Source organism: Salvelinus namaycush, chromosome 28 (assembly GCF_016432855.1).
Source record: "Salvelinus namaycush isolate Seneca chromosome 28, SaNama_1.0, whole genome shotgun sequence".
Taxonomy (NCBI): domain Eukaryota; kingdom Metazoa; phylum Chordata; class Actinopteri; order Salmoniformes; family Salmonidae; genus Salvelinus; species Salvelinus namaycush.
The window spans coordinates 9,239,498-9,261,560 of record NC_052334.1 but is presented as its reverse complement, the minus strand read 5'-3'; the positions used below and the strand labels follow the sequence as shown (position 1 = coordinate 9,261,560).

At 45.0% G+C, this 22,063-nt stretch overlaps 1 protein-coding gene across 1 annotated transcript in view; it reads left to right on the top strand.

Moving 5' to 3' along the window:
- Positions 1-21,816, top strand: part of LOC120023030 (metastasis-associated protein MTA1-like) — a 100,882-nt gene extending 79,066 nt beyond the window's left edge. Inside the window, exons 8-15 of the mRNA XM_038966979.1 lie at positions 3,508-3,641; positions 3,862-4,043; positions 4,393-4,544; positions 6,327-6,516; positions 8,496-8,585; positions 8,790-8,945; positions 16,489-16,637; positions 21,100-21,816. Of these exons, the coding sequence (XP_038822907.1) occupies positions 3,508-3,641; positions 3,862-4,043; positions 4,393-4,544; positions 6,327-6,516; positions 8,496-8,585; positions 8,790-8,945; positions 16,489-16,598 (1,014 nt within the window). The 3' untranslated portion in view covers positions 16,599-16,637; positions 21,100-21,816. The remainder of the gene's footprint in view (positions 1-3,507; positions 3,642-3,861; positions 4,044-4,392; positions 4,545-6,326; positions 6,517-8,495; positions 8,586-8,789; positions 8,946-16,488; positions 16,638-21,099) is intronic.
- Positions 21,817-22,063: the final 247 nt, after the last annotated feature.

Below are 22,063 nucleotides of genomic sequence, written 5' to 3'. Positions count from 1 at the left end.
CAAACATTTATTGTGGAACTGGGATTCCTGGGAGTGCATTCTGATGAAGATCATCAAAGGTAAGTGAATATTTATAATGCTATTTCTGGCTTCTGTTGACTCCACAACATGGCGGATATCTGTATGGCTTGGTTTTGTGTCTGAGCACTGTACTCAGATTATTGCATGGTTTGCTTTTTCCGTAGTTTTTTAAAAATCTGACACAGCGGTTGCATTAAGGAGAAGTATATCTCTAATTCTGTGCAAAACACTTGTATCTTATATTAAAGTTTATGATGACTATTTCTGTAAATTGATGTGGCTCTCTGCAAAATCACTGGATGTTTTTGAAGCAAAACATTACTGAACGTAACGCGCCAATGTAAACAGATTTTTGGATATAAATATGCACTTTATCAAACAAAACATACATACATGTATTGTGTAACATGAAGTCCTATGAGTGTCATCTGATGAAGATCATCAAAGGTTAGTGATTCATTTTATCTCTATTTCTGCTTTTTGTGACTCCTCTCTTTGGCTGGAAAAATGGCTGTGTTTTTCTGTGAGTAGGTGCAGACCTAACATAATTGTTTCGTCGTAAAGCCTTTTTGAAATCGGACACTGTGGTGGGATTAACAACAAGTTTATCTTTAAAATGGTGTAAAATACTTCTATGTTTGAGGAATTTTAATTATGAGATTTCTGTTGTTTTGAATTTGGCGCCCTGCACTTTCACTGGCTGTTGTCAAGTCGATCCCGTTAACGGGATCTTAGCCGATCTCAGCCATAAGAGGTTTTTAAGCAATCTGATCCGTTCCATCCGCCTTGTTAATTGATACGGCGTATACCTCAACTACACTACTTTGATACGCATCATGGGGATTAAAAAGTGAATCTACACAATGCCCACTGAAAAATAAATATCATCCACAGCCATAGAGATAGATACAGTATGGTCATATCTCTCTCAGCCATAGAGATAGATACTGTATGGTCATATCTCTCTCAGCCATAGAGAGAGATACTGTATGGTTATATCTCTCTCAGCCATAGAGATAGATTCTGTATGGTCATATCTCTCTCAGCCATAGAGATAGATACTGTATGGTCATATCTCTCTCAGCCATAGAGATAGATACTGTATGGTCATATCTCTCTCAGCCATAGAGATAGATACTGTATGGTCATATCTCTCTCAGCCATAGAGATAGATACTGTATGGTCATATCTCTCTCAGCCATAGAGATAGATTCTGTATGGTCATATCTCTCTCAGCCATAGAGATAGATTCTGTATGGTCATATCTCTCTCAGCCATAGAGATAGATACTGTATGGTCATATCTCTCTCAGCCATAGAGATAGATACTGTATGGTCATATCTCTCTCAGCCATAGAGATAGATTCTGTATGGTCATATCTCTCTCAGCCATAGAGATAGATACTTTAAGGCTATATCTCTCTCAGCCATAGAGATAGATACTGTATGGTCTATCATCTCTCAGCCATAGAGATAGATACTGTATGGTCATATCTCTCTCAGCCATAGAGATAGATTCTGTAAGGCTATATCTCTCTCAGCCATAGAGATAGATTCTGTATGGTCATATCTCTCTCAGCCATAGAGATAGATACTGTATGGTCATATATCTCTCAGCCATAGAGATAGATACTGTATGGTCATATATCTCTCAGCCATAGAGATAGATTCTGTATGGTCATATCTCTCAGCCATAGAGATAGATACTGTATGGTCATATCTCTCTCAGCCATAGAGATAGATACTGTATGGTCATATCTCTCTCAGCCATAGAGATAGATACTGTATGGTCATATCTCTCTCAGCCATAGAGATAGATACTGTATGGTTATATCTCTCTCAGCCATAGAGATAGATACTGTATGGTCATATCTCTCTCAGCCATAGAGATAGATACTGTATGGTTATATCTCTCTCAGCAATAGAGATAGATACTGTATGGTGTATAAAATCAAGCACACAGCCATGCAATCTCCATAGAAAAACATTGGCAGTAGAATGGCCTTACAGAAGAGCTCAGTGACTTTCAACGTGGCACCGTCATAGGGCGTTTTCAACAAGTCAGTTCGGAAAATTTCAGCCCCGCTTGAGCTGCCCTGGTCAACTGTAAGTGCTGTTATTGTGAAGTGAAAACGTCTGGGATCAACAACGGCTCAGTTGCAAAGTGGTAGGCCACACAAGCTCACAGAATGGGGCCACCGAGTTCTGAAGTGCGTAGTGTGTAAAAAAATGTATCTCCTCTGTTGCAACACTCACTACAGAGTTCCTCTGGAAGCAACGTCAGCACAAGAACTGTTCGTCGGGAGCTTCATGAAATGGGTTTCCATGGCTGAGCAGCCGCACACAAGCCTAAGATGACCATGCGCAATGCCAAGCGTCGGCTGGAGTGGTGTAAAGCTCGCCTGCATTGGACTCTGGAGCAGTGGAAACGCGTTTTCTGGAGTGATGATTCACGCTTCACCATTTGGCAGTCCGACGGACCAATCTGGGTTTGGCGGATGCCAGGAGAATGCTACCTGCCCAAATGCATAGTGCCAACTGTGAAGTTTGGTGGAGGAATAATAGTCTTTTTTTTTTTCATGGTTCGGACTAGGCCCTTTAGTTTCAGTGAAGGGAAATCTTAACGCTACAGCATACAATGACATTCTAGACGATTCTGTGCTTCCAACTTTGTGGCAATAGTTTGGCGAAGGCCCTTTCCTGTTTCAGCATGACAATGCCCCTGTGCATAAAGCGAAATCCACACAGATTAATGCCCATGTTTTAGGATTAAAAATATATATTTTTATTTAAATAGGCAAGTCAGTTAAGAACAAATTCTTATTTACAATGACGGCCTACCCTGGCCAAATCCGGACAACGCTGGGCCAATTGTGCGCCGCCCTATGGGACCCCCAATCACGGCCGGATGTGATGCAGCCTGGATTCGAAAACCAGGGATTGCACTGAGATGCAGCGCCTTAGACCGCTGTGCCACTCGGGGATGAGATGTTTGATGAGCCGGTGTCCACATACTTTTGGTCATGTAGTGTATCTCTCTCAGCCATAGAGATAGATACAACTGGCTGAGCGATATATAGCCATACTATATATATATATATATATATATATATACTATGCTGCTGTTACCCTGAGGCGAAGGAATAAATGAGGGTTCTGCTGTCTTTACACTGTGTATCACCATGCCACCTGGTGGTCAATTACAGTTAGTGTAATTCACTGTTCTACCCAATCCCACAGCCACAACAAACCACGTGCTGCCATTAGGGGTGGGGCCTGCCAGTTCTGGTATTCTTACAATTCAGCTACCTCTTTGAAACTTTTTAAAGAGAGCGGTCTTAATTCAACTATAAAATATCACTTTACAAAGATTGTATTGAATAGAAAATTTTTAGAGAAAATAGAAAATACAGAAGGTGGTGCCTTTTAAAGCATGATGAGAAAGATGTTATGCTGAGAATGTTGTCTCTCTTGTCCTCCCCTGCAGCTGCCCTGGAAGTCCCTGACCAGTATCATAGAGTATTACTACATGTGGAAGACCACAGACAGATACGTACAGCAGAAACGGTTAAAAGCAGCGGAGGCAGAGAGCAAGTTGAAGCAAGTCTACATCCCCAACTAGTGAGTATCTACAGACTGAGACAGCAGGTCCTAATGAGCTCCTCCCAAACCCCTAACGTTAACTCTTATGAAGTCTGCAGGTCGGAAGGCTCTGTATAGGCATAAGCCGTGTAGTGGTGGAGCTTCCACCATATTGCTTACACTTTACAGGGAGCAAAATGGGACTGGCTGCAGTATGTTGCGTTTCTGAGACTCTGATCCTCTGCCCACTTCCTCATAGCAACAAACCTAACCCCAACCAGCTGAGTGCTAACAGTGTGAAGCCTGGCATTGTGGGAGGCCTAGTGAACGGCTCCGGGGCTGCAGCTGGAGCCACAGTCGGAGCTGGGGGTGTCCCGGGGGTGCTACCAGTGCCCCCAGGACAGACCCCAGGACTGGGCCGCGCTTGTGAAAGCTGCTACAGTGAGTACCACTCCACTCCACCCACACTCAGTGTTTTTGCTTCATTTAGACCGCATGGAAATGAGTGATTCATTCCATACTGTAGTAAGGCTCCAAGCCATTGCCTCTATGGCTGTCCTTTAACAATGGAGTGAGTTAGAGAGAGTGCGTGAGAGCTAGATGGAGTGAGTGAGCTCAGTGTAATCTAGTCAGAGCTATTTTAGTGTTAATTAATTCAGTCTTAAATGATTAAAGAATGTCACTAACTCTGTGTGTGTGTGTGTGTGCACGTGTCTCTGCGTGTGTGTGCATGTGTCTGTCTGTGTGTGTGTCCTTCCCCATATGTCTCTGTCTCTCTCTGTGTGTGTAGCCATCAGCTCGTACCAGTGGTACTCGTGGGGTCCCCCCAACATGCAGTGTCGTCTATGTGCCTCCTGCTGGACCTACTGGAAGAAGTATGGAGGACTGAAGATGCCAACAAGACTGGAAGGAGAGAGGCCTGGACCCAACCGCAACAACATGGTAAACAACATGTAAACAACAACAACAAACTGAGATCATGATTAGGATGAGAAGGTTTTCCCAAGTAATCTAAACTGAGCAGGAGAATCTCCTGGCCCTCCTTAATGTCAACCTAGAGAATCTCCTGGCCCTCCTTAATATCAACCTAGAGAATCTCCTGGTCCTCCTTAATGTCAACCTAGAGAATCTCCTGGCCCTCCTTAATGTCAACCTAGAGAATCTCCTGGTCCTCCTTAATGTCAACCTAGAGAATCTCCTGGCCCTCCTTAATGTCAACCTAGAGAATCTCCTGGCCCTCCTTAATGTCAACCTAGAGAATCTCCTGGCCCTCCTTAATGTCAACCTAGAGAATCTCCTGGCCCTCCTTAATGTCAACCTAGAGAATCTCCTGGCCCTCCTTAATGTCAACCTAGAGAATCTCCTGGCCCTCCTTAATGTCAACCTAGAGAATCTCCTGGCCCTCCTTAATGTCAACCTAGAGAATCTCCTGGCCCTCCTTAATGTCAACCTAGAGAATCTCCTGGCCCTCCTTAATGTCAACCTAGAGAATCTCCTGGTCCTCCTTAATGTCAACCTAGAGAATCTCCTGGCCCTCCTTAATGTCAACCTAGAGAATCTCCTGGCCCTCCTTAATGTCAACCTAGAGAATCTCCTGGCCCTCCTTAATGTCAACCTAGAGAATCTCCTGGCCCTCCTTAATGTCAACCTAGAGAATCTCCTGGCCCTCCTTAATGTCAACCTAGAGAATCTCCTGGCCCTCCTTAATGTCAACCTAGAGAATCTCCTGGCCCTCCTTAATGTCAACCTAGAGAATCTCCTGGCCCTCCTTAATGTCAACCTAGAGAATCTCCTGGCCCTCCTTAATGTCAACCTAGAGAATCTCCTGGCCCTCCTTAATGTCAACCTAGAGAATCTCCTGGCCCTCCTTAATGTCAACCTAGAGAATCTCCTGGCCCTCCTTAATGTCAACCTAGAGAATCTCCTGGCCCTCCTTAATGTCAACCTAGAGAATCTCCTGGCCCTCCTTAATGTCAACCTAGAGAATCTCCTGGCCCTCCTTAATGTCAACCTAGAGAATCTCCTGGCCCTCCTTAATGTCAACCTAGAGAATCTCCTGGCCCTCCTTAATGTCAACCTAGAGAATCTCCTGGCCCTCCTTAATGTCAACCTAGAGAATCTCCTGGCCCTCCTTAATGTCAACCTAGAGAATCTCCTGGCCCTCCTTAATGTCAACCTAGAGAATCTCCTGGCCCTCCTTAATGTCAACCTAGAGAATCTCCTGGCCCTCCTTAATGTCAACCTAGAGAATCTCCTGGCCCTCCTTAATGTCAACCTAGAGAATCTCCTGGCCCTCCTTAATGTCAACCTAGAGAATCTCCTGGCCCTCCTTAATGTCAACCTAGAGAATCTCCTGGCCCTCCTTAATGTCAACCTAGAGAATCTCCTGGCCCTCCTTAATGTCAACCTAGAGAATCTCCTGGCCCTCCTTAATGTCAACCTACAACTCTTTGTCTTGGACTCCTCTTGTCTGATTGTTGTCCATTCTCTCTCTCCTCTTCCTCCTCCTCCTCTCCCCTCTCACTCTGTCTCTCTGGCTTCTCTCTCCTCTTCCTCCTCATCCTCTCCCCTCTCACTCTGTCTCTCTGGCTTCTCTCTCCTCTTCCTCCTCCTCCTCTCCCCTCTCACTCTGTCTCTCTGGCTTCTCTCTCTTCCTCCTCCTCCTCTCCCCTCTCACTCTGTCTCTCTGGCTTCTCTCTCCCACCCCCCTCCCCTCCTATCCAGTCTCCCCACGGTGTTCCAATGCGTCACAGCGGGAGCCCCAAGTTTGCTGTAAAGACGAAACAGGCCTTCTACCTGATGACCACTCGGGTGACGCGCGCCGCCCGACGCGTCTGTCAGGACATCATCAGACCACGCTTCCTCGCCAGGCACCCCTACCTCCCCCTCAACACAGCCCAAATCAAACAAGAATGTGAGTAACGTACTACACCTCTACCTACACCCCTGTCCTACACACCTATCCTCCACTCCTATCCTCCACTCCTATCATCCGCTCCTCCACCCCTATCCTTCACTCCTATCCTCCGCTCCTCCACCCCTATCCGCCGCTCTTCCACCCTATCTTCCACCCTTATCCTCCACCCATATCCTCCACTCCACTCCTCCACCCCTATCCTCCACTCCTATCCTCCGATCCTCCACCCCTATCCTCCACTGCTATCCTCCGCTCCTCCACCCCTGTCCTGCACTCCTCCACCCCTATCCTCCACTCCTATCCTCCGCGCCTCCACTCCTATCATCCGCTCCTCCACCCCTATCCTCCACCCCTATCCTCCGCTCCTCCACCCCTATCTTCCACCCCTATCCTCCAATCCCCCACCCCACTCCTCCACTCCTATCCTCCGCTCCTCCACCCCTATCCTCCACTCCTATCCTCCGCTCCTCCACTCCTATCATCCGCTCCTCCACCCCTATCCTCCACTCCTATCCTCCGCTCCTCCACCCCTATCCTCCGCTCTTCCACCCCTATCTTCCACCCTTATCCTCCACCCCTATCCTCCAATCCCCCACCCCACTCCTCCACTCCTATCCTCCGCTCCTCCACTCCTATCCTCCGCTCCTCCACCCCTATCCTCCACTCCTCCACTCCTATCCTCTGCTCCTCCACCCCTATCCTCCACTCCTATCCTCTGCTCCTCCACCCCTATCCTCCACACTATCACAGTGCCATCCGTTTTGTCACCAAAGCCCCATATACTACCCACCACTGCGACCTGTACGCTCTCGTTGGCTGGCCCTCGCTTCATACTCGTCGCCAAACCCACTGGCTCCTGGTCATCTACAAGACCCTGCTAGGTAAAGTCCCCCCTTATCTCAGCTCGCTGGTCACCATAGCAGCACCCACCTGTAGCACGCGCTCCAGCAGGTATATCTCTCTGGTCACCCCCAAAACCAATTCTTCCTTTGGCCGCCTCTCCTTCCAGTTCTCTGCTGCCAATGACTGGAACGAACTACAAAAATCTCTGAAACTGGAAACACTTATCTCCCTCACTAGCTTTAAGCACCAGCTGTCAAAGCAGCTCACAGATTACTGCACCTGTACAAAGCCCATCTATAATTTAGCCCAAACAACTACCTCTTTCCCTACTGTATTTATTTATTTATTTATTTTGCTCTTTGCACCCCATTATTTCTATCTCTACTTTGCGCATTCTTCCACTGCAAATCTACCATTCCAGTGTTTTACTTGCTATATTGTATTTACTTCGCCACCATGGCCTTTTTTTTTTTGCCTTCACCTCCCTTATCTCACCTCACTTGCTCACATTGTATATAGACTTATTTTTCTACTGTATTATTGACTGTATGTTTGTTTTACTCCATGTGTAACTCTGTGTTGTTGTATGTGTCGAACTGCTTTGCTTTATCTTGGCCAGGTCGCAGTTGTAAATGAGAACTTGTTCTCAACTAGCCTACCTGGTTAAATAAAGGTGAAATAAAAAAATAAAAAAACTCCTCCACCCATATCCTCCACACCTATCCTCCGCTCCTCCACTCCTCCACCCATATCCTCCACTTCTCCACCCCTATCCTCCACCCCTATCCTCCACTCCTCCACCCATATCCTCCACTCCCCCACCTCTATCCTCCACCCCTATCCTCCACTTCTATCCTCCACCCCTATCGTCCAATCCTCCACCCCTATCCTCCACTATTTTATTTCCACCTTTACCTTCCCCCTCCACTCCTACCTCCCCCTCAACACAGGTCAAATCAAGGCCTATTGAGAGTACTGAGTAGACCTGGGTCCTGATCATTAAGGCACCACACAAAGGAAACTGAGTAAAACAGGGAGAGACTGTAATTGTCCAATAAGAAATGCCATTTTCCTTTTCTGTTGTAATTTTTTGCGTGACACACATACTAACCCTGTGCTGTGGTGTTTTCCAGGTGCACTGCGGTTGCCAGACGAGCCCAAAAAGCCATTGCCGCTGAAGCCGGTTGACAGGAAGCCTCTGGAGTCAGTGGTCCGATATCTTGGTGGGAATCTCATTCTCACACATCTATAGAGAAGTCTCTAATTTTCAGTCTGCTAAATGGCATATATTAAATATAATAGTCTGTTTTAGCTAGTGTTGATTTGAAATTCATAACTTTGCTGATTAAACTCAAACATCTGTCTCTCTCCTTCCTCTTTCTCCCTCCCTTCCCCTCTCTCTCTCCCCTCCCTCTCTCCATGCCCAGAGGCCCACCCGTGCCCACCCAAACCTGACCTCCCGCGCGGCCAGACCGTAACCACGGGCAGCCTGACACCCATCAAGTCGACGCCTAACATCCTCAACAACGGATCACCCACCATCCTGGGCAAACGCACCTACGAGCAGCACAACGGCATGGACGGTGAGAGACCGGGGAGAGGGAGAGAGGTTCAGAGGTAGAGAGGGGCTGGAGGAGGATAACCTAGATGGAAGACAGTGTGGTCATGGCTAGGGCTGTTGCGGTGACCATATTACCGCCACACCGGCGGTCACGAGTCATGAAGGCAGTCAAATTCCACATGACCGTTTAATCACGGTAATTAGGCTTCTCCAAGCTCTGATGCTGCTGCTGGTCATTAGTAGCCTACCAAACTTGATAACTGTCTGGTACTCAGCACTCTATTGTTCCTCTAATCACTCTGACATCAATGCAAAAGTTTTCGAAAATCTAAACAAACACTTCATGAGAGCCCATGAGCTCATGTTGTGCCACATTTCTATAGACTATACAATTGTGGGAGAAAACAGAGTGATGGCCTCTATTAAAAAGAGGAGGATCCCATCAACTTTCTATAGGCTAGGCCTACTATATTTATTTCTCAACTTTCCTGATGTTAAGCACATTGCTTCTCTTTACAACAGGAGTATAGCCTACCTGGCTGGCATGAAAATAATCCACGGGGAAAACATCCTCCATTGGCTATTTAAGTGCATAGATGACATGTATTTTTCCCCGCTGCCCCTGTTTCGATACAGGTACGTGATTATGGTCAATTCTAAATCATAACAAATGTCACACATATATTATTTAGTATATGTAAAGACAATATTAAATCAAGACTAGTGTCATGGGTGACAATATTATCCTATCACTTGTGAATGATGCCCAGCATAAGAAACAATGCCTTTTTTTGCGACTTTTTCTAATCATAGTCCCATACCTCATGTAGCCTAACCCATAGGCCTATATGTTTTAATAAGGTTTGTATCACAACTAAAGTGGCCAAATAACTTGTTAAAATGAAGCACATTAATCCGCTTTACAAGGGGTGTGGAGCCTAACTGGCATAAGTATACAGCGCGTGACTCAAGTTTGGGGAAGATCATTTTCACCATAAAATGCACCTTTTATAATAAAGAATTACATGGATAATTGCATGTGCGGTCACTTTTGATAATGGTGTTTTCCGCTAATGGAACATTTGTGCTTATAGCCTACTACCATGTGTGCATTGCTACGCTTATAATGTGAAGAAATAGCCTAATAGTTGATCAACATTTTAAGCTAAACGTTCTAATCTGTTGCTTCAGCCACATTGCGTAAAAAAGTTTTTGTTGATGCTAGTGGTTGTATTAATTTGGGATCTATCGCATCCCACAACTGTCCCAGACTGTTTGGAATATTTATTTCAATTCAATTAAAATTTAAGGGGCTTAATTAAATAGCTTTATTTCTCGCATAGCATAGGTCAAATTCTGTACTATGTTGATAGTAGATTGACAGGCCAGTGCTTTTGCTGTTCGTTAGGCCTACTCATCTTGTTGGCTGATGAAAAGTAAATGTGGACACTTCCAATATCTTCAATATGCACCTCGGAATTGGATAAGGACAAGCACAGTTGCGTCCCCGATGTGTCTGTCTTGTAGCCTGTGAGAAAGACCTGATCACGTGACGGAGTGCCATGAGAGACGCTTCGGATTGCGCATCACACTCAGGGAGAAGGGCACACCGCTGCATCCCTGTCCGCAAAAGGCATGGATCTTTTTAGGGTGCATTACGGCCACAAAGGGGATGCCGCCGGGAAATTCAAGGCATTATCAAGTGCTTGTCAAATTATGAATGAGAGACTATTGGAGTGTGTACAGCCTGTGCAAAAAAACAAAGCAGAGCTCATGCCTTTTCAAGCAACTTTTTTCAAATCATCATTAGTCTCATCATACAGCCTCACAATGTATTAAAAATCAAAACATTTGTGACCCGATTCTAGGCGTTTGTCGCAAGTCACGACTTAACAGGAGAGCCGTTTGAATGTGAAAAAATGTTTTTTATCAAAATGCGTTTTTTTGTTGCAGAAATGCCTTCTTGAACATGTGAACTTTCATGTGCCTTGATAACAAACTAGTATGCCATCTGTAAATATGAATACAATTGTTAAATTACGAGCCTTGTTGATTAAGCCACAGAAAAAGTCAGCAACCTTCCTACTAGCCATGATTGGCTGAGATAATGAGTGGGCTGGACATCCCGAGAGCGGAGTTCGGATTGGTCTGCCATAGAAGCTCGTCAGTCTGTATTGGTAATCCTGTCGAACGCAGCTTTTTTTATGTATTGTGTAGTGGAGCTGCATAAGTGTGGCTGTCCACTTTCTGGAGGATCAAGTTTTGAAATCAGTGTAATTAGAGTTTGATAGCTAAAGAGATGTAAGTCTCCGGGTTACATCTTCAAACTAAGGGCAACACGTTTTGTAATTTTGACAAAGTGGTTTCAAGCTAACATTAGCTGGCTGGCTCCCGAGCTGATGTTATTATTAGTTTCCCAGAGCCGTATGCTGTTCTAGTTAGAGCCTAATGTTAGATAGCTAACATTGAACATGGTTGATTAGATCCCAGCACTGTGGCATTGTTGGCACTGTTCATTGTTGTTTGACTAGCTAACGTTAGCTGGCTGGCTCGTTAGCTAACGTTATGTGACGTGTGTGAACTTACACTTTGTTTATCTAGCTAGGTACATTGTTTATTGTATATGTCTTATGCTAAAGTGTACTGTTAGCTAGCTAGCTAACGTTAGCTGGCAGGCTCCCTAGCTGACATTATTAGTTTCCCAGAGCCGTATGCTGTTCTAGTTAGAGACTAATGTTAGCTAGCTAACATTGAACATGGTTAGTTAGCTCCCAGCACTGTGGCGTTGTTGGCACTGCTTATTGTTTAACTAGCTAACGTTGGCTGGCTGGCTCGTTAGCTAACGTTAAGTGACGTGTGTACAACACCCGTTGAATATGGCCGGTGTCAGTAAACGTCAGCAAAAAAGCGTAATGAAATTGTTGCCAGCAGAGCTGGTTAGGCTGTTTTCATGTTATCCAGAGGTAAACAAATCATCGGCCAGAGCGTCAAGTGTGCACTTCGAGAGCGAAACGAGATGGGTGGGGCTAAAGGTTAGGGTGAGGGTGTGAACGATGCTGAATGGGTGAAGATGGCTCTTTAGCAGAACATTCAAAGGCGATTTTCTCAAAAGTGAGTTTACAAGTTGATCAACTTTCAAATCAGAATTACTTTCCCGTTGTTCTTCAAATACAGTGTATTATATACCATTTTGTAGCTCTGAGTCTACTTTTATATAATGTAAAAAACACCATTTCAAATTTTTCTACATAAGACTGAATCCAGGTGGTGAGTTACATATAGCCCAATGTTTGTAGAACAACTAAAGTTACATTAATAACTCTAAATTAAGCATACAGGAGTACTTATTTCTTTGTTAACCTCTCAACACAGAATAGCCGCATGTGCGTACTCCCTCAGATCGTTTGGAGAAAATATTTACATTTATTCCGCTTTGTTCAATTGAATTATTCATACAATAAAATAATATAAAATAATGCCATGGCTAATGTTGTCTGGCTGGCTCGTTAGCTAACGTTACGTGACGTGTGTACAACACCCGTTGAATATGGCCGGTGTCAGTAAACTGCTAAATGAACTAGTGTATCCCACAGCCATTTGGCATAGCCACATCAGGACCTAACATAAGGGCAACTCGGAGTATGCTATTCTGTTCTTCTGAAATAGACTACATTTTCTTCATATCATGCTTCTTCAGACCTGTCTAAAATAAATAATGGATTCATTGTAGGCTATATTACATGGATTTATTAGACTTTTTTAAATGACTTGTAGGCTATGTGTGGAAACCAGGAGATGCTAAATGTGTTTATGCTAATTAACGGTCAATTACCGTGAGACCGACAGTTATTTGCTTGACAATCACAGGCTGACAAAATGTTGTGACCGCCACAGCCCTAGTTCATGGCTAACCCTAACCCTCCTCTGGTTTTAATCTGCTCCCCAACATTGTATCTTTTGTATTTGTCTCCCTCTCCTTTTTTGCTGCCTCTCTTTTCCCACCCCTCCACCTAAACATTTCTCCACCCCTCCACCATCTCTACCTTTCTCAAACCCTCCCCAACCTCAACCTTTCTCCACCCCTCCCCCACCCCTCCCCACCTCCCTTTCTCCACCCCTCCAACACCCACCTCTCCCTTTCTATACCCCTCCAACACCCACCTCTCCCTTTCTACACCCCTCCCCCACCTCTCCCTTTCTACACCCCTCCCCCACTTCTCCCTTTCTACACCCCTCCCCCACTTCTACCTTTCTACACTTCTCCCTTTCTCCACCCCTCCACAACCTCTACCTTTCTCCACCCCTCCACAACCTCTACCTTTCTCCACCCCTCCACCACCTCCACCTTTCTCCACCCCTCCACAACCTCTACCTTTCTCCACCTCTCCCCCACCTCAACCTTACTCCACCCCTCCCCCACCTCAACCTTACTCGACCCCTCCCCCATCTCTCCCTTTCTCCACCCCTCTCCCTTTCTCCACTCCTCCACCACCTCTCCCTTTCTCCACCCCTCCACCACCTCTCCCTTTCTCCACCCCTCCACCACCTCAACCTTTCTCCACCCCTCCACCACCTCAACCTTACTCCACCCCTCCACCACCTCTCCCTTTCTCCACCCCTCCCCCACCTCAACCTTACTCCACCCCTCCCCCACCTCAACCATACGCCACCCCTCCCCCACCTAAACCTTTCTCCACCCCTCCACCACCTCAACCTTACTCCACCCCTCCACCACCTCTCCCTTTCTCCACCCCTCCACCACCTCAACCTTTCTCCACCTCTCCCCCACCTCAACCTTACTCCACGCCTCCACCACCCCTCCACCACCTCTCCCTTTCTCCACCCCTCCCCCACCTCAACCTTTCTCCACCCCTCCCCCACCTCAACCTTACTCCACCCCTCCACCACCTCAACCTTTCTCCACCCCTCCACAACCTCTACCTTTCTCCACCCCTCCACAACCTCTACCTTTCTCCACCCCTCCACAACCTCTACCTTTCTCCACCTCTCCCCCACCTTAACCTTACTCCACCCCTCCCCCACCTCAACCTTACTCGACCCCTCCCCCACCTCTCCCTTTCTCCACCCCTCTCCCTTTCTCCACTCCTCCACCACCTCTCACTTTCTCCACCCCTCCACCACCTCTCCCTTTCTCCACCCCTCCACCACCTCAACCTTTCTCCACCCCTCCACCACCTCAACCTTACTCCACCCCTCCACCACCTCTCCCTTTCTCCACCCCTCCACCACCTCTCCCTTTCTCCACCCCTCCACCACCTCAACCTTTCTCCACCTCTCCCCCACCTCAACCTTACTCCACGCCTCCACCACCTCTCCCTTTCTCCACCCCTCCCCCACCTCAACCTTTCTCCACCCCTCCCCCACCTCAACCTTACTCCACCCCTCCCCCACCTCAACCTTACTCCACCCCTCCACCACCTCAACCTTACTCCACCCCTCCACCACCTCAACCTTTCTCCACCCCTCCACCACCTCAACCTTTCTCCACCCCTCCACAACCTCAACCTTTCTCCACCCCTCCCCCACCTCAACCTTACTCCACCCCTCCCCCACCTCAACCTTTCTCCACCCCTCCCCCAAAGCAACCTTACTCCACCCCTCCCCCACCTCAACCTTACTCCACCCCTCCCCCACCCTTTCTCCACCCCTCCCCCACCACAACCTTTCTCCACCCCTCCACCCCTCCCTCACCTCTCCCTTTCTCCACCCCTCCACCACCTCTCCCTTTCTACACCCCTCCCCCGCCTCAACCTTACTCCATCCCTCCACCTTACTCCACCCCTCCACCACCCTTTCTCCACCCTTCCACCACCTCAATATTTATCCACCCCTCCCCCACCTCAACCTTTCTCCACCCCTCCCCCACCTCAACCTTTTTTCACTCCTCCCCCACCGCAACCTTTCTCCATCCCTCCCCCACTGCAACCTTTCTCCACCCCTCCCCCACCGCAACCTTTCTCCACCCCCTCCCCCACCGCAACCTTTCTACACCCCTCCCCCACCGCAACCTTTCTACACCCCTCCACCACCTCTCCCTTTCTACACCTCTCCCCCACCTCAACCTTACTCCACCCCTCCACCACCTCTCCCTTTCAACACCCCTCCACCACCTCTACCTTACTCCACCACCTTTTCTCCACCCCTCCACTCCCTTTCAGTTTCCCTTTCAGTCTCAATATACTGTACTACTGTAAATGTGGTTACGGATGTCTACTTTTTTTCTCACCAACTCTTCACCTTTCACTCTCTTTCTCTTACTCTACCTTCCCCAAACTTCTTTCTCTTACTCTACCTTCCCCAACCTTCTTTCTCTTCCTCTACCTTCCCCAACCTTCTTTCTCTTCCTCTACCTTCCCCAACCTTCTTTCTCTTACTCTACCTTCCCCAACCTTCTTTCTCTTACTCTACCTTCCCCAACCTTCTTTCTCTCCAGTTTATTTTTCCCCTTCCCTGCTCTCTCCAGCTCTCTCTCTATCTACCCATCTCTCCCTCTCCCCCTCTATCTCTCTCTCCCCCATCTCTCCATCGCCATCTCCCTCTCTTTCACGCTCTCCCTCCATATCTCTCGCTTTTTCTCGCCATCTCGCTCTCTCATCTCCATATCTCCTCTCTCTCTCTCTTTGTCTCTGTATATCCATCTCAGTAGGTTGTAGTGAATGCTGGTTTCTCTCCCTGTGGTTTATATAGCTCCAGGCTATATGGTGGGTGTTGTCATGGTAACGGAAGGTAGCCAGGAACTATCTGAGACTAGAGGGGTAGTTTGGTCCGGTGGGACCTCACCGGTAATAACCCTGCTCCTCTCCTGGACCAGACCACACTCATTAGGGACTATGTCCATGCTCTGTTCAGAAAGGAAGAGCACATATAAAACATGTGTGTTAATATGTCTGCAGAGAGAGAGAGAGATATGTGGAGGAGGAGATAAGTCTATAGGCTACCTACACTGAGTGGTTGTTTTAGTTCTACAGTGCAGACTAGCTAGTAGCTACAGACATCTTCTCTGGGTTTGGAGTTTGGACGGGAGCCTAGTCTCCATGGATATGTGCTGTCTGACTAGTCTGACCGGCACTCCATGTCTTTCTCTCCTTTGTTTTGGAAACATCCTCTGAGCTTAAAGAAACTTCTACACATCACAGACTGCACTACTACATGAATAACATGTATAGGCTACTGCAAGTTTCAGTCAATCTCAGTGATATGTTGTATGAACAGAGCAGTTGGATTAGAGTCCTGTTTAGTCTGAGTCTGTAATTGTCTGTCTGTAGCAATGTCTTTCTGTCCTCAGGGTTGGGGTTTGGGACAAGAGGTGTGTCACTGGGTAGAATGGCTCTCCTGCAGCGCAGGGCAGAGACATGGCAGACATGAACATGTAGTTCTACATAGACCACCAGGGGGCAGGAGAGGTCATATTTTATTGCTGCTGCTCCATCAGCATAAGTCACAAAGTGATGAATGCGGCAAAGGGATAGACTATATAGTGTGGCTGTGTGCATTTGCCATGTGTGTGTTTGTGTGTGAATTAATATCCCTCTGTCCTCTGCTAGGAACAAAGCCCAAAGCCCCACAGTGGGACATCATGGCCAAGAGAACAGCTGAGCCAGGCAGGACCACTTCTGCCCCCATGCAGCAGGACGAGGTACATGAACTGGACTGACTGACTACAGCAGGGACCTCACTACAACCTTCATATAAGGTAGGAAACCTCTCATTCAAGGATGAATTGATTGATGTCTGATTTGATTGATTTGACGTAAAATGGACACTCACGCATGACTGTAAGTGGCTTTGGATAAAACCGTCTGCTAAATGGTATATTATGTAAGGCATAAACGGCGACGTTCTGTACATTACCTTGGAAATAATGAACGGCACTTCTTCCCTTTGCAGAGTTAATTGTTCCAAGGTAATGTATAGAACGGAGGTGTTTATCCTGCTTACACCACAGTTGCCAAAGAAAACAATACTAAAGCACACATTTACCAGTAGGGGAAAAAATGGTTGATATTTCTTTATAAGATAACTCACACTTTCTCATCTTTTGGTTGCTAGAGACGTTAGTTCGATTAGTTCGATATTTATGGACGCGACCCAGTTGTTCATTCTATATGTTCAATACAGTTACTACAAAGATACAGGCGTCCTTCCTGACTCAGTTGCCGGAGAGGAAGGAAACCGCTCAGGGATTTCAACATGAGGCCAGTAGTGATTTTAAAATGGTTACAGAGTTTAATGGCTGTAATAGGAGAAAACAGGATGGATCAACATTGTAGTTACTCCACAATAGCCTAGTGGTTAGAGCATTGGACTAGTAACCGGAAGGTTGCAAGATCGAATCCCCGAGCTGACAAGGTAAAAATCTGTCGTTCTGCCCATGAACAAGGCAGTTAACCCACTGTTCCTAGGCCGTTATTGAAAATAAGAATTTGTTCTTAACTGACTTGCCTAGTTAAATGAAGGTAAAAAAATAAAATACTAACCTAAATGACAGAGTGAAAAGAAGGAAGCCTGTACAGAATAAAAATATACATCCTTCAATAAATCTTAGGGATAGCCCCATTTTTTTCAATTTTCGTCTAAATGACATACCCAAATCTAACTGCCTCTAGCTCAGGCCCTGAAGCAATGATATGCATATTCTTGGTACCATTTGAAAGGAAACACTTTGAAGTTTGTGGAAATGTGAATTGAATGTAGGAGAATATAACACAATAGATCTGACAGAAGAAAATACAAAGAAAAAAACAACCAGTGTTTTTTTACCACCATCTTTGAAATGCAAGAGAAAGGTCACTGTTATAGCCATCACTCTGGTTGTAATTCCGATAGTGTCCACAAGATGACAGCAGTGTATGTGCAAAGTTTCAGATGGATAACTTGGAGTATGACTGATCCTCAAGACTTTTAGTGTGAAGTCCCCAGGTACATTTGGGCAAATCGTGAAGAAGACATTCGCATTCATATTCAATTTTTCTGCAAGAATATCATAAAATCTGTATACTTGGACTTTGATTTAGCTTTCCAAGTATTAGTAGCCATATTATAAGTTCAACATTAGCAAAACAACCAGGTTTCATAACTTCATAACTCTGAATATCCTCATAATTTTTGTTCAAAATGAAAAGGCATGCTATCGTACAAGGTTAGAAGCTACATTTTACAACATATACATGGTTTAGGGATACTCCCTTAAAGCCCAGCTCATTGGCTATCTAGCTAGCTTTGTTTGACCCTGATTGGTGCTTATTTGACAAAGATACAGTCGTTCAAGAGATGGCCGCCCGTGTCATCGGTGTGCCATGAAGGCGTCGCTCTCTGACCAAATATGGTGTCCTATAGGATATACTACACCCCTAATGAAATAGTGAAGTCTTGTTACCTTCTAGGATCTCTGAGGAATAGATAACGAACGTGATTTGACTCATTCAAACAACATTTAGAGTGAGATTTTCACAGATTCCTTTCTTTGCAAATTGAACGAGTGGAAATACAAAATCGATCGTGCATGCTATATGGACCTTTTTAGGATATGAAAAATGATTTTATCTAACAAAACCACACTTTATGTTATATCTGGGACCCTTTGGATGATAACATTCTGAAATCTTGCTCTGATTTAAGTACACATTTCACCTTCAGAGGTGAATTTATCAAACCTATCGCGGTGAAAAAACAGTTTTGTTGTTAGGAGCTCTCCTCAAACAATAGCATGCCATTTTTTTCTCAGTAATAGCTACTGTAAATTGGATAGTGCAGTTATATTAACAAGTATGGAATCTTTAATCCGATATAAGACACTTATATGTATCGACGTTTGTTGTTTCTCTAAAATCTGAGATCTTGACATAACGCGCAGCATGATTTACAACTGTCTCGTTGACGGGATGTCGATCTGTGGTGTAATGAAGTGATAATACCAGAGCATATGTCGGTACGGGTGTTGGTAGGCCCGAGGGCATTATCACTTTATACAACGGGTTACCAACATATTTAAATAATGATTGACATATTTTTGTACATTTTGATTAATTTATTCATACGATTTCATCCTTCCACAAGATACAGTCCCGACATCTAGGGTCGATACCCAAGCCGGCTGGTCGTTTGATCTATCGGTTCGGTTGCCAGAAACGCGACCCAGTCGTTTAGTCTTTTTGTTCTGTATCTATGGACGCGACCCTGTTGTTTGTTCTAAATGTTCCATTGCCATACTGGCTACATTCTTATCCCTTGCTTGCTAGCTAGCCAACTACGGCTAACTTACAGTCACGTCAAAAAGTACAACCAGAATAACAGCAAAGTAGTTGCATTTGCAGCTGCACTACAAATATCTAGGTGTCTGGTTAGACTGTAAACTCTCCTTCCAGACTCACATTAAGTATGTCCAATCCAAAATTAAATCTAGAATTGGCTTCCTATTTCGCAACAAAGCCTCCTTCACTCATGCCGCCAAACATACCCTCGTAAAACTGACTATCCTACCAATCCTTGACTTCGGCGACGTCATTTACAAAATAGCCTCCAACATTCTACTCAGCAAACTGGATGCAGTCTATCACAGTGCCATCCGTTTTATCACCAAGCCCCATATACTACCCACCACTGCGACCTGTATACTCTCGTTGGCTGGCCCTCACTACATATCCGTCGCCAAACCCACTGGCTCCAGGTCATCAATACGTTTTTGCTAGGTAACGCTCTGCCTTATCTCAGCTCACTGGTCACCATAGCAACATCCACCCATAGCACACGCTCCAGCATGTATATTGCACTGGTCATCCATAAAGCCAACACTTCCTTTGGCCGCCTTTCCTTCCAGTTCTGCTGCCAATGACTGGAACGAATTGCAAAAATCTCTGAAGCTGGAGACTTATATCTCCTTCTCTAACTTTAAGCATCAGCTGTCAGAGCAGCTTACTGATCACTGTACACAGCCAATCTGTAAATAGCACACCCGACTACCTCATCCCCATATTATTTCTTACCCTCTTGCTCTTTTGCACCCCAGTATCTCTACTTGCACATCATCATCTGCATATCTATCACTCCAGTATTAATGCTAAATTGTAATTATTTCGCCTCTATGGCCTATTTATTGCCTACCTCCCTACTCTTCTACATTTGCACACACTGTGCATCGATCTTTCTATTTTTCTTTTCTTTTGTGTTATTGACTGTACGTTTTTTTATGTGTAACTCTGTGTTGTTGTTTTTGTCGCACTGCTATGCTTTATCTTGGCCAGGTCGCAGTTGTAAATGAGAACTTGTTCTCAACTGGCCTACATGGTTAAATAAAGGTGAAATAAAAATAATTTTATTTTTATTTTTTTTATTTGTTTAAGCTGTTTTCTAGTGACATTTATTTGGATACATCCATAATAATGACCTAATGAGGTGCGATTTCGTCTGGCATAGAAAATGTGCTCTCTCATCAGGACACTGTTGTTCAGAGGAGCTATCCAACAACACAGCTAACACAATCACTTCAAACTGAAGCTAGAACGACTGCAAACTAGCTGCACTTAAAAAAAAATGTTTTAACCTTTTTTCAATTGACATTTCTTTGTTTATATCCATAAAAATTATGCTAGCTGATTCATGATTTTGACTGGCTGAGAAACGCTGCCTGCCTGTGTGTCTCGTCCCGACTCCCAACACGTTCATTACTATGGGACAACTGGAGATCAAATTTGAATATTGAAACAATATAGCAAATGTCGGAGAGACAGCCAGCAAGGTTTATACAAATCTCTGCTGTTGAAAACTACATGTTAGTCTAAAATAAATTTGAGATAATGTCTAGGGTTATAGTGGAGATCAAGTTTATAAATTGCCTGGCTGGGCTGATGAGACAGTGGATTGCGCAGTCAGATGGAACAGGGTAAATAGGCATTTTAACGTCATAGATTTAGCTGGTGGTAACTTGTGGAATAGACACTGGCTGGAATGCGGTTTTAACCAATCAGCATTCAGGATTAGACCCACCTCGTTGTATAATATTTTATGTATTAAGATGCATTTGTCCATATGGGCTTATAAAATGCTAGATATTCCAAAAGTAATCCATTTACAGTGTGTTAAATAATACACTATTGTGCACTAGAACCATATAGTGGATTATTAAGTCTCAACCCTCTTCTTGTGTTTTCTTACCCCAGGTAAATGAAATGGGAAGGCATTTTTCCACATCCAAAGATGGAGTTGGGGGGGATTTGAGTGGAGCAGGGCTGGAGGCCGCAGCACCATCACTGATTGGCCACCATCTCACACAATCAGCATGAGCCTGCAAACTGTCAAAGACCAACCAACCAATCGTCTTTTGGAATGGAAGGAATAGAACTAAGGCTGTGGCCTATCGGAAGATTGCCTGACTGTACAGGACTGTGTTTATTACTTAACCTTTCTTGTTATTACTGTCATTACTGTAATTATTATTTTGTTTATTTTAGTTTAATTTTTTTTACCAACTATAACCCGAAGCTTAAGTTTAATTGTTGATAAAAAAAAATAAAAAAAAGATGAAACTTAGTTTCATGAAAACTGCTTTCGTTGTTGCGTGGAAAACCCCTGTGGAAAAGGGTGAAAGAAGGACTGTCTGTATTGTAATATAAGCCACTTGCATCTTTTTTTAACAGGTTTATTAAACATATGGCAAGGAGATGAACATTCATTTCAATGACATAAGTATACTTCCTTGGTTATTTTTATTATTATTTTGAAATCTTCAAGAGGATTCTGTTTTGTGAGCAGGCCCGACCCTATTTGACCAGAGAGGTTTAACTTATTGAGAAAGACTGAAACATGCTGTTTTTTCTACCTTTTTCACAAGTAATGCATCTATGCTTCAATGATGTAATTAAAATGATAATAGATTTTTTTCGCCTTGTGTGGGATTACTGTTCTGGAACTCCTAGATAGCGTCCCAAATGGCACCCTAAACCTTATATAGTGCACTTGTTTTGACCATGGCTTTGGTCAAACGTAGTGCACTATATAGGGCTCACAGGGTTCTGGTCAAAAGTAGTGTACTATATATGGAATATGATGACATTTGGGATGCATCCCTATATGAGGTGCTATTAGTGGTGGTGATGTCAATGCTTCTGTTAACTGAAATACGAC